The following is a 13,169-nucleotide window of genomic DNA, read 5'->3' as shown; positions in this document are numbered from 1 at the left end:
TATGAACTCATATGTTCACGTATCTCTTGATGTCTGTGAGCATTGGGGAGTTAGGTTATGCTGACCTCATAAAGTGTAGGACAGTTGTCTTCCTTTTGTCTTTCTGAATATGAGTCCATATTATCTAAGCTGAGTGATCTTCTGTTCTTCCCATGTTTGAAAGGATTTACTACTGCAATCTTCTGGACCAGCAGCTTCTTTACGGAAAGTACTGTGAGGGCAAATTCCGTTCCTTTAGTGCATGAAGGACTATAGAGATGTTCGTTTTCTTCTTGGAGAAGTTACAACTTCTACAGAAGTCAACTTTGTAACTTATCTTACAAGAAATGTATCCATTCCACCAAAGGTTTTAAAGTGGTGGGGTGGCTGGGTGACTCAGTCGGATAAGCATCTGTCTTCAACTCAGGTCATGATACCAGGGTCCTGGGATTGAGCCCCATGTCAGGTTCCCTGCTCAGCGGGGATCCTGCTTCTCCCTTTCCCTCTGCCACCTCCCCCGGCTTGTGCTCTCTCTCTCTCTCTGTGTCAAATAAAACAAAATATTTTTTTAAAATGTTAAAGTGGCATAACTTCATTAACCGTTTTCTCTGACTATTGGTATCTGTAACATTTGTGGTGACAGTCCCCCTTCCCTTGTTAACACTGGTCACACACACACATTTATGAGAGAAAGAGAGTAGGCAAAAAAATTTGCAGACTCTGCCTTTTCTTCTTGCCAGTTTTCTGTAATTTTTATAACATAATGTGCATGTGTGTGTATTATATACACATGCACACACGCAATCATACATGGGTGTGTGTGTCATATTTCACAGTTTTTTAAACCGATTTATGCCACGGTTCACCTTTCAACATCCTTACAAGACTGAAGTTGAATTCACAGCATTTCCAGATACACTATGATGATAGGAGTCAGAACTCCAAATCCATACCCTCTTTTATTCAAGAATAATAATTCCAACACTTTTAATTTTTTTAAAGATTTTATTTATTTGTTTGACAGAGAGAGGTCACAAGTAGGCAGAGAGGCAGGCAGAGAGAGAGGAGGAAGCAGGCTCCCCGCTGAGCAGAGAGCCCGATGCGGGGCTCGATCCCAGGACCCTGAGATCATGACCTGAGCCGAAGGCAGAGGCTTTAACCCAGAGTCACCCAGGCACTCCTCAAACATTTTTTTTTAATTTTTATTTTCCTGGAGCTTGGACTGAATATCTGAACTCTGTATCAACCATTGGAATAAGTTCTGCCTCCAGAGTGCTGATCTCTTTGGTGGGGAATCCCTGGATTTTCATAGATAGGTACCTGATCAATGGGTTCTGCCCATTACAATGGGAATGGCCATCCCTTAAATTCCCAGGGTCTACTGCTATGTGAAACACAATGGAATGGCACACTTGAGGTCTTATGTACTGTGTTAGCAGCTTCCCGATTGAGCTCTCAGCCTGATTGTTTGTGTGAGCACTACATTGACTCCATGACTGTATGGGTGGACCAGGTCTTGGCTGGTGCCCCATCTTGGATGACCGGTGATCCTGTTGTAAAAAATTACCACTTCTTCCCCTCAGTGTCATGAGTAATGTTGCTGTCCTAGTAAGCATTTCCCCTTGATTATGAGTCATGGCATCACAGACTGTCCCTGTATAAGCCTCAGGGAGATACGCCCATGCTCCTTTCCTTGTGGGGAATAAGATGCTTCTAGGAACTTTTTTCCTTGACCAGACTACCTCATCCCATTGCAGTCAAAATACCCATCAGCATTTCCTCTCTTCCCTGATGGTTTAGACGTTTTTCTCCCTCTCTTTGTCATACATCTATAGCACATTGAATCCTAATGTAAGTTGTCTCTGATGGGATGTCGATCCTATTATAGATGTAATTTCCTGGACAGTTGTATTTAAAGTGGTTATTTGTGTGTTTTTAAAATTAAGGGAATTTTTGCACAAACACATAAGTACAGGATGCATATTTCACCAATTTATTTAATCATTTGACAATCTAGTAACAGCAAACAGTACCTGAACGGTGAGGGGGAGAGATGAAATGGGGAAAGGAAGCATGTTAAGAGAAAAACACGCTTTCTTCATACTGTTGATCCTGATTCCATGCAGAAAAGGATGTGTCTGCTTCTCAGGGACACGGCTACAGGAGGAGAAAACAGGACAGAAGGTTGAGTTGACTGGACTGTGTGATAGCCTGACTGGGATGAGCCTCAGGGAGTATAATGTCAAGGGTTGGGAGAGCTTTTAGTTAACGTAGTGCACAAGTTCCATGGGGAATGTCAGACTCTGCATCTCTATGATATGGGAGGACCCCCTGGAATTTTCCCATGCGTGTACATAGGATGACACCTTTCATGATTAGGATCCCTTTCAGGACTTTGATAATTTCAGAATGCATGTTCCCGGGCACCGTCCATCCAAAAGGATTTTATAGGATCTTTGATGGACTTACACTCTGCTCTTCCAATTCTAAAAGCCTTATGGCTTGAAGATGTTGTATTCAGCCTGGAAACTAATGTCTCTGTTTGCTCTCTTTTCCTCCGTTTCTTCCCAACAACAGCAACGAAAGGTACATTTTAGCCTACACCAGCATCATGCGTTGACGTTCACCTTACTTTAGAAAGTTCAACAATCACACTTTAAGGAAATCTCCTTCTGCAGGAGAACACACCTTGGAGGCATGTTATCATGTAGCATTTTTGGGGGAGTTTCCAACGGGGTGATTACAATTATGTAAAATCACGCCTGGTGTGTGTAGGAGTGTGCAGAGGGAATCGGGACATGTACAGACAACCCTTCACTGAGACTGAATGAAAAACCCATTGTTTTTCCAGTCATCCCTGCCAACATCTGCCATCTCCTGCTTCTCTCTGAAGAACGATCATTGGCATGATTCTTGCATGATAAGCCTTTGTCACCAAAACTGCTTTTTAGCATGAATGTGCTAGGATGTGATATTTGCAATTTCAGTGGGACTCGGGGTAAACACAATAAACTCATAAAAAAGCTCTCGACTGACATAATTTTTGGGCTAGTTGACATAGAAACACTCACAACAGAGTCATGCTTACTTACATTATTCAAGAGGAGCTGGCTTCACTGTTTTTATTAATTGTTGGGACAGTCGTCTGCGGACAAAACAAATACAAAAAATGAAACAAAGGACCAACCCATCATGACCATTCCCCAATACATATAAGGATTTTCTCTCTTTTTTTTTTAATTTGAATTTGAAAAAAAAATTATTTATTTGAGCAAGACTGAGAGTGAGCGGGGAGAGGGGCACAGAGGGACAAGGAGAGGAAGAATCAGACGGCATGCTGAGTGTGGAATCTGAGGCAGGGAATTAAAATTTTTTAATTAAAATTAAAATTAAAATCATGACCTGAACTGAAATCAAGAGTTGGATGCTTCACCAACCTCACCACCCAGGTGCCTCATGATTTCTTCTTTTAAATGAAGGGTTTTATAAAAGATAATTCGTGAAAGAGAAAATTCAAAAAGGAATCCGTTTGTTTCCTTGTAGCATATTTACATATCAGGTAAGGGATATATTCAGGTAAAAAAAAATATTACATTACCAGTACCGATGAGCTTTACAATATTTTCTTCCGGAATATTCTTTTGTCTAACCAACTCCTTGAATTTCTCAAAGGCTTCCTCACCGACATGATGTGGTCTGCCTGAAAATCACAATGTGTAAAGCAGAAATTGTCCATTAGAACCCCCAGGAATTTCTGAATACAGAATGAGAAACACGAATGGGGAAATCTAGTCTTTCACCGAGTCTCCAACGATGACCTTGTCTCAATGTCAGCTCCCTGACTTAGGTGGATAAGAGCCATTAAACCCTCTGTGATTGCATGACCATGAGCTCTCCAACAGTGCAGGACTCCAGGGACACATCACCAACTCCGTGACTCTTGGACCCGGCCCATCAAGATCATCCAATCTACGGCGTGTCTGCCTTTGCCTCAGAATCTGTGTCTGACACATAGACTCAGAGACAGCTTGTTTTGTTTCGTTTCTTGTTTTTGTTTTTGTTTTAATTTAAACCACAGTTCTCAAATGCCTTTTTCCAGATCCAAACTCAGTATCCCAGAGACTCTAGCATCCATCTCCACACCGCTTCTGGGTTATTCAGGGGTTGAAATAGTCCGTGTTTGCCACAACAATGCATAAGAAAGACTAAATATGATGAAGGTTTATTTTGAAAGCTTCTGTCCCGAGGCTGGTCAGTGGATTTGGGAAAATTATGGTCATAAATTGAAGGATAGGGTTCAAACTGAAGAAAGCTGAGGGTTGAAATTAGTTGACCTGCAACGAAACTACTTCTAATGAAACTCAATTTTTTTTTTAAGTTTCCATTTTAACAAATGGGAGTTATTTTTCAAGACTTCCCTCGTCTCCTGACTTTTGTTTACACCTTTCTTTCTAGAGGCATTCCAGGACCCTTGACACAATGCGCATCAAGACTTTGGTCTTGTTGGCAGAATCATTTATAATGTCCATAAGTACTGATTTTCTCAGTGAAAATGCAGACAGTCGAAATATGATATGGCCAAGACAATTGTCGGGATGTGATACATACCAATCAGTAAAACGAAATACGTGGTGCGTCCTTCTGCATCTACATTGACATCATAGCCCAGCATAAAGGTTGGGGCTATCTTGACAACCTGGAAATTGTTGGTCCCCTCATCTGTGAGGGAGAAAAAAATATATATTTGTAAAATTTATATAAACTGATATAAAATTTGTATATATATATATATATATATATAAAGACTTGCCTTTGTTAATTTATCGTAGATTGGCTTTACCGTGGCATAGTTGGCGTATTGGTAACGACATTCTCGTACCGGACTCTGTGTCCCCTGGACGGCGTAGTATAAACATGAACATTGCTTATGGCAATGAGAACAAGGAGGGTAGGGGACAGTTTTCCTTACTGCCACCTTCTTCAGGCATGAAACATTTCACACCTCTCGGCGTTACTAAAATAGTCCCTAAAATGTGTTACCATGACATCCACGTTTCTTTGAACAACACGAGTTGGGATTACACGGCATATTCTCATATACAAGTTTGCAATCTTTTCATAAGGGCCATATCCCAGGAACGGAGTTGATGTCTTTAGACCAGCTGCCATTCAAAACCATGCATAACCGTATGCTGAGTGTCTGCTCTGCATTGGGCAACCCTCTGGGCCTTTGGTTAACACCAACGTTTGCATTCATTCTGCCTCTTAATCTAGGTGTATTGGTGAACACATTGAAAGTTTCCACGAATACATCCATTTTTATGACTATTGGTTATACCATGAACACATCATGGGTGGGAACAATCTCAACATTCACTTCAGATCCCACGTGCATGGGGCACCATCCTCTCTGGCTATGCCCATCCATCCCGCCATGTTTCTAAGAAAAAGAAGAAGGCACTGATCCACATGTCGTGTTTTCACCAAACCTTCCCACACCATTCTCCCTTCCCACCACAGCATACATAACACCTTCTTTGAACCATTGCTCCAGATTTTACCTGAAACTCTGCCAGTTTGTGTGTCCCCCTGAACCAGCATTAGCCTACCATGGCGAAAGACCAAGGAGCCCCAGACGGGACTTCACCATCTCCCAAACAAGTCTCTGAGCCTTGCCCAAGCCTACTCTAGCTCCATGAGTCTTGGATTTTGTGGAAAGAATTTAAATAAGATTCCATGCGTCTCTAATGATTCTTGGTAACCACGTGTTGGAACGACGATGTCATAAAGAGGGCTCTGCAGGAAACCTTACTAATTCGGTTTATAAAGGGAACCCAGGTCATGAAAGTGGCAGGATTAAATACGTCAAGGCCACCGCTAGTTTTGTCCCTTGCTTTCTCCAGAACAGAGCTGGGTAGGTTACAAATCCTAGTTCCCAAAGTGAACTCAAAATAAGTCGAGCTCATGGACTTTCTCGCCTTCCTTAAATTGCCGTGTCCAAATCTCATTAAAAAGGACTACAGAAATGCAGAAAATTAAAGAAAGGCTGATAGAGAACATTGATGGCACAAGCAAATGGAAAAATCATCTACGAGTAGGAAAAATGAAGTCATAATTTAAAAAAAAAATCTCCTGGTAATATAAAAGCAGCAGAAGGACAGGCCTATAATTGACTTTATTTTTGTATCTTCTAGTTAACTACATACCCACTGTGTTGTTTCTTATCTCAGACAAGGGCTGTAACCACAGATTTACACATTCAAATTTTCATCCGATAGTTACACATTAGGCCACTTAAAAATTTGGAACGTTGTTTAGGGTCATTAGAAAGAGCTTAGGGATCCAGTTCTTAACTGACATCCTCATGGTTTTCAACAGAAGCTGAGCTTATGAAGAAATGTTCCTGGTGTTGGAAATACCACTGATTCCCTTGGATTTAAGTTAATTGCCCGCACATGGAACAGAGTAAGAGGCATTAAGACGATCTTTTAAAATATATTCCATTAGGGCGCCTGCATGGCTCAGTGGGTTCAAGCCTCTGCCTTCAGCTCAGGTCATGATCCCAGGGTCCTGGGATCAAGCCCCATATCGGGCTCTCTGCTCCATGGGAAGCCTGCCTCCTCCTCTCTGCCTACTTGTGATCTCTGTCTGTCTGATCAATAAATAAAATCTTTAAAAATAAAATAAAATGTATTCTGTTACAGCAAAATGACATCAATATGTAAACTCAGGATAGACCCATTAGATTAAGTTCCTAGGTCCTTTTACCTTATCTGGCAACATTTTCATGCAAGTGAGAACCTTAGGAAACAAACCATCTAAACACACAGTCTGACCACTCCCTTAATAATACTTGTAATTGGTAGGAGCTACCCATATCCTACGATTGAACTGTCTGTGCATGACAAAATAAAGTGCTTGGAAAATTTACGGACATGGTGTCCGGTCATACTTCTGATCATTCATCAAAGTAGAATTCAGGCATACAGAGTTCCGGAAAGAAGCTGAGGTTAAGAATTCAATCTGAAAATATCAGTAAACCGATTATACTTACAATCGACGTTGATCATGTTGTTGAGTCTGACTGTTCCCACGACAGATTTTTCTGTGCATTCTCCATTGACCCTAAAAATCAAAATGTCTGTAAGTGGATGGACGAAAACAATGAAACCTTGGTCCGTAATTAACATCTTCGTTCTTTCAGCCGCAGAAAACCCTATCTGAGGAGTCATGTCAGTGCCTATGAACAAGGATAAACAATGGGACCTTCAAAAGAGAAGTAGGTGTTCCTACCATCAAGTGTCACCTGGCAAGGACGTCTTTGTCCACACATGGCATCAGACTAGTAGTTTAAACGACAGAGAGGAGATACAAAGCAGGTCATATTTAAAGCCACTTAGACATGAAGACATCTGAAGGGCGCCGGGGGGGCTCAGATGGTTAAACATCTGCCTTAGGCTCAGGTCATGATCCTGGGGTCCCAGGATCAAGTCCCGCATCGGGCTCCCTGCTCAGAGGGGAGTCTGCTGCTCGCTTTCCCTCTGACTCTCCTCCCCACTTGTGCTCTCTCTCTATCTCAAAAAAATAAATAAATAAAAATAAAAAACATGAAAAAATTCAAAATATTAAAAAGTTATTAAAATATTAGAAAATAATAAACATTTTCTGGTAACAGAGAGAAATAGCTCTCAAGGCACGCCTTAGCCATTCTCACAACACTGGCAAAGATTTCTTACCCAGCATAATAAACAAAAAACATCCCCCCAAAAAGAACAAAGAAATATGGGTTTAATTTAATCAGAACCACAAACTTCCATTAAAAAAAAAAAACCCTAAGAAAACTAAGCACCAAGCCACATATATATATACATATAAACATATGTTTATACATATATATATACATATAAACACAGACACACACAAGCACACATGTTACACGTATGTGATACGTGGAAAGTAAATGCATATTACAGGCAACCATCATATGTGTGTCCCATATATAGCAAAAGAGTCCGTGTGCCTTTGTGACCAAAAAAATGTGTATTTGGAAAAATATGAATAATGCGTACAGCAGAAATAATTAAACAGGAAAGAGTCCGACTAAAATGAAGCTATGTGTTGAACAGATGTCACAAAAGAGGGGCCCCAGGAAGCCATGGTCCCTGCTATGAGTCATTAGGGACATGCAAAGGAAAAGCCACTTCCCGTTCGCCCAGAATGGATAAAACCACGGACCAAGTCAGCCCCGAGGTTTAGAAAGAATGGGTTGCCGTGGCGATCTGATGTCTTGCTGGCCATGATCCCAACGGCGCTGTCACTTGGAAAACAATTTGAATTTCCTGTCCTTAGAGATGCTGAGGTCAACCATAGACAACGACGATGTCACTGTGGCACGGTCCTCAGGGGAACAGTAAATAATATGTCCACGCAAAGACGTGGCAGAGCGACCCTTATCAAAGCCGTCCACAACACCCACAACGAGCAGACCTTCTCCAGCACCTGGAAAACGTGCCCGCTGTTTTGGACACAAAGTACTTTAACTCAGCAATGACAAAAGGGACTAACTGTCCCAGAAGCCCTGTGCCTACATGGTTAAAGCCTTATGGGCAGTGAGGAAAGCAGGAGGACATGCACCGTGTGTGACTCCTCTGTGTGGTGTTCGGGAACAGAGGAGAAAAGCTTGTCAGGTGTTCTCCACGTGGCCACACGGGCAGACACTGGGAGAGAAGCAGACTTTCGGTGGCGATGGAAAGGTCCCGTATCTTGATTAGCAGTGACGAATGGTTGTACACGTGTGTGAAAACTCACCCACTAGGCCTTCACGTGCACGCCTGCGAGCACACGTGCATGACATTTCACTAGACCTGATTGCAGAACGAGAGGCCCCATGCGAAGTCCGCGAAATGCAGATGGACACAAAAGTATAAAAATGACCCCAAAACATCATAGGGTATTCTTTAAACATATATATATGGAAAACTGACAGGGATACTTATTAGGATATGATGTCTGTGTAATTTCATTATATGTATATATGACATCTAACCAACCGTATCGTAGATGATACATAATCAATTATATATCTATTGGGATGGGATATGTGTGTAATTTGATTATATGTATATATAACACATAATCAACCACATTGTAGAGTATACGTAATCAATTATATAATTAATTATATATCAATGGCATATATCAACTATAAGTTAATTTTTAAATTAATTATATCATTGCATAGCATTACATATATTCTAATTACTGTGTATTATACATAGCAGTTTTATCCATTACTAAGTTCAGAAAGCATTCCAGTACTATTAATGGAATGCTCATACTACTGCTGGCATGCATATATATATAATAATTATATATTACCATATATTTATTATATATAACTGCATATTATTATATATTAGAATGATATTATAATAATTATACATTATTGTATATTTTAATTTATTATTATTATAATTATTATATATTATACATTATTACATATTATAATTGTGAAACATGTTTACACTTATCAAACATGTTCATTCGTGATATTTGTACATTATATCAATTGCATTTGTATATATACAAATATATATTTTATATTATTATATACTATTATATTATTATATAATATATATTTTATATATTATTATATTATATATTGTATAATATATTATTATATATTATTATATTATATATCATATATTATTATATTATATATCATATATCATGCATTATATATATTATTTATATATCATATCACACATCATATATTATATATATTTATATAATATATTATATATTTATATATATATTATATATTTATATATAAATTATATATAATTTATATATATAATTATATATATAATTTATATATATTTATATATTATATAAATATTATATATTTACTATAAGTCAATCGGAGAAAGACAACTATCATATGATCTCCCTGATATGAGGACATGGAGAAGCAACATTGGGGGGTAGGGGGATAGGAGAAGAGTAAATGAAACAAGATGGGATTGGGAGGGAGACAAACCATAAATGACTCTTAATCTCACAAAACAAACTGGGGGTTGCTGGGGGGAGGTGGGATTGGGAGAGGGGGAGCGGGCTATGGACATTGGGGAGGGGAGGCGAACCATAAGAGACTATGGACTCTGAAAAACAACCTGAGGGTTTTGAAGGGTCAGGGGTGGGAGGTTGGGGGAACAGGTGGTGGGTAATGGGGAGGGCACGTTTTGCATGGAGCACTGGGTGTTGTGCAAAAAGAATGAATACTGTTACGCTGAAAAAATAAATAAAATGGAAAAAAAAATATTATATATTTATATAATATATTATATATTATAATTGTATCATATATTATATATTATATCACTATATATTATATATTATTATATTATTATATATTATAATTGTAAAACGTGTTTATAATTACCTAACATGTTCATTTGTGATATTTGCATATCGATTATATCAATTACATTTGTATATTTATAAGCCCATCTCTTCAAACATAGCCCTCTTATTTTACTTTCTCAACGCTCATCTTTCTTTGTTTTTTGTTCTTCAGCACCTGTGTCTGTGTGTGGAAACTAGAGAGAGGTTCTCATCCTGTTTCTTATAATGCACGATCTTTGATACATGTTCTGAACCCCTTTATCCTTGGAAGAATCACCCTTCCTTTTATTCCTCTTCCAATTTCTTCCCGATTCTTAACAGATGAATGCATCTCTCTCCTTATTTTCAGCCCTTTACTCGTGTGTGTTCTCCAGCCAGTACCTTGCTCGGTACCTCTAAGCCTCGCAATATTTCCTCCCAATATTTCCTCAAGTCCCGCCTTTGCAAAGTTCCTTCATTTTTCTTGGCACTGCCAACTTTTTGAACTATTAAGCCATCGTCCGTTCCCACTGCAATTCTATCTGCATCGGAAGGACTGCAAACAGTAAAGTTTCACAATTCCCTTTCCAGGTGCCATGCAAACATAGGTTTCAACCTTACACACAGTGGATCTGTTTGCATGATTTTGTGTTTTGGGATGCCCTCTATTTCTTTTAAATAATTCTTCCTGCTTCCTTCCCTCCTTCATTCAGTTTAAAGTCCTTTCTATTGATCTGTGTGCTAACATTTGTCCTCTTTCTTCCCCCTTTGTTGGAAAACCCCAGTCCATCTTCAAAGGCATCCTTCATACCTGCTTCATAGAACCTTCATAGAACACCCCCCAAACCTTCATAGAACACCCTTCATAGAACACCCCCCAACCCCCACCATACGATCACTGGCCATTTTCTGGTGGTCTCTGTCCACCTAGACTTTACTCTTACGATAGAATTTCACACATGGTATTGTTACAAGTTTAGAGATCTGTATCAGACTCTATTTTACCAGTGAAGGTCAAAATAAATAAATAAATAAATAAATAATAAGTCTCATCTTCTCTTAGTCTTTTGAGTTCTTAATAAAATGCCTATTGTATCGTGGGCATTTTATAAAGAGTAGTTGAAGTAGTAACGGCTTTGGTGAAGGTAGCAATTCAAGGATGTTCAAAATATGCTCCTTGTGAGTTCTTCAGGGTAGAGAATGATCGAGCCAGTGGCAGGAACCCTGTGGTCTCAGAAGCTCCATGAAGACCATCTCCTTAAAGCAAGAAGGCTGTGCTCAATTTCTAAGGGACTGAGACAGTCACACTGTTCAAGGCCGTGCAGATATTACATGGCAAACATGGAGGTCAGATGCCCTCTGAGGGTTAGGCACTAACAGGCGTGTTTGCTCGTGTGATTTTTACTTACTTGATAAAAAATTTGAAGTGCATTGTCCTTCTTGGTATGTCCACAGCAATATCTCTCATATAACCCCTAAATGGGCTGTTTTCACTGAGCTTCTCCAAGTTGCTCGCTGCCATGTACATCGTCTTCCATTGTCCTGCAAGCTAAAGGCAAAGTTCCTATCAGCAACTTTACTCAATTTCTTTTTATTTTCTCCAACATCATCCCATATGGTTATGCCTTGTCTTTCGCATCAGCACAAAACTCACTTTTTGAACAACCCAGGATTTATAAACTACGGGAAAAAGCCAAGTCGGCAACAAATCAACACATTGACATATTCCTAAAATAGCATATCCATTCTTACCCAATGCAAGACCTCAACCCCAACAGCTCATGGGCTGTTGCACGTCCTCTTTTACAAGTACAGCAGAGATGTATAAAGGGCCAGTTACTAGACTCTAGGAAACATGCACAGTAGAAACCAGTAAGGAGCCTATTAACAGAGGAGTTCTCAGTTTCCAGGTAGATGGCTAACCCTGACACACGTCAACTGGATAGACAGAGGAAAACCCCCCAAAACACGCACATACACATAAAGACCTCTTTGTCAGGTCACCCAGTTCCTAGTACCTGTGAAAATTCACTAAATACGGGTAGCTGAGCGTCGCAAACCGCAACAAGGACAAGAGACAGCAGTAAAATCTTCATTTCTCCAGCACGTCTTGGTTCCTCCTCTGGAGAAGCTCGGAGTAGATTGCCGGTTGATAAGATTCTGAATTCTGGTTGCTTTATATAGTATCTGTCTCTGGATGTGGCAATGTTTGTCTATTTGTCATTCTTTTCAAGAGAGAGTTGTGTAACACTGAAAACATCCTGGTTGGCGGTAATTTATCCCAAAGACCTGTGAGATCTGGGGCATGTTGCTCATTTCTTCCTCGCCTCTGGAAAAGACATTCAGAAGCTCGGTTGGCCCATACCATTGTTTGGATCAAGCCTGCATCTCTCATGTAAGATGGATACTCATTCATTCCTGGGGAAAAGAAATGTCCCCTTCCCTTTTTGTTGGATGTGTTGCAAGGAGATCACCTTCCTGCCCCAGCACACTTGTTCCCTGTTTCTTGTAGAAAGCTGGAAGGCTTTATGTGGGGGATTTGCCACAAACCAACTCATAAAGGTAAATGCCAAGATGCAGGTTGGGAGACATCTGGTCTTCCTCTTTCCCAGCAAGCTGGGAGTGAAATCATTTTGAGGCTCTTCACAGACAAAGCCGTACACAGTCCTGAAGCGTGTCTGTCCCTCTGAGCTTATTATGAATATCAGATAATTACATATCTATGGAAAGCTCATAGGAGAGTGTTTAGCGTGGAGAAAACGGGTCTTAAGTTGTTATTAACATCTTTGAAGAGAACCAGGGAACCA

At 39.8% G+C, this 13,169-nt stretch overlaps 1 protein-coding gene across 1 annotated transcript; it reads right to left on the bottom strand.

Moving 5' to 3' along the window:
- Positions 1-1,967: 1,967 nt before the first annotated feature.
- On the bottom strand, positions 1,968-12,492 carry LOC123934416 (odorant-binding protein-like). Its single transcript, XM_045994502.1, has 7 exons — positions 12,381-12,492; positions 11,772-11,911; positions 7,034-7,104; positions 4,588-4,698; positions 3,578-3,679; positions 3,072-3,124; positions 1,968-2,136 (listed from the first exon to the last, which is right to left on the bottom strand). Exons 1-6 carry the CDS (start codon positions 12,456-12,458, stop codon positions 3,105-3,107), a joined length of 522 nt encoding a protein of 173 aa, XP_045850458.1. The 5' UTR covers positions 12,459-12,492; the 3' UTR covers positions 1,968-2,136; positions 3,072-3,104.
- Between the last annotated feature and the right edge of the window lie 677 nt (positions 12,493-13,169).

Source organism: Meles meles, chromosome X (genome assembly GCF_922984935.1).
Source record: "Meles meles chromosome X, mMelMel3.1 paternal haplotype, whole genome shotgun sequence".
In the NCBI taxonomy this organism is placed as follows: Eukaryota; Metazoa; Chordata; class Mammalia; order Carnivora; family Mustelidae; genus Meles; species Meles meles.
The sequence above is the reverse complement of the archived record's forward strand: the minus strand, read 5'-3'. Positions and strand labels throughout refer to the sequence as shown.

Bases quoted from the DNA above. Each gene is read 5' to 3' on its own strand.
- LOC123934416 (XM_045994502.1), bottom strand. From the start codon at position 12,458: ATGAAGATTTTACTGCTGTCTCTTGTCCTTGTTGCGGTTTGCGACGCT. The intron at 7,105-11,771 runs GTAAGTAAAAAT...TTTGATTTTTAG, and splicing joins CACTTCAAATTTTTTATCAA to GGTCAATGGAGAATGCACAG. The intron at 3,680-4,587 runs GTATGTATCACA...TGTGATTTTCAG, and splicing joins GTATTTCGTTTTACTGATTG to GCAGACCACATCATGTCGGT.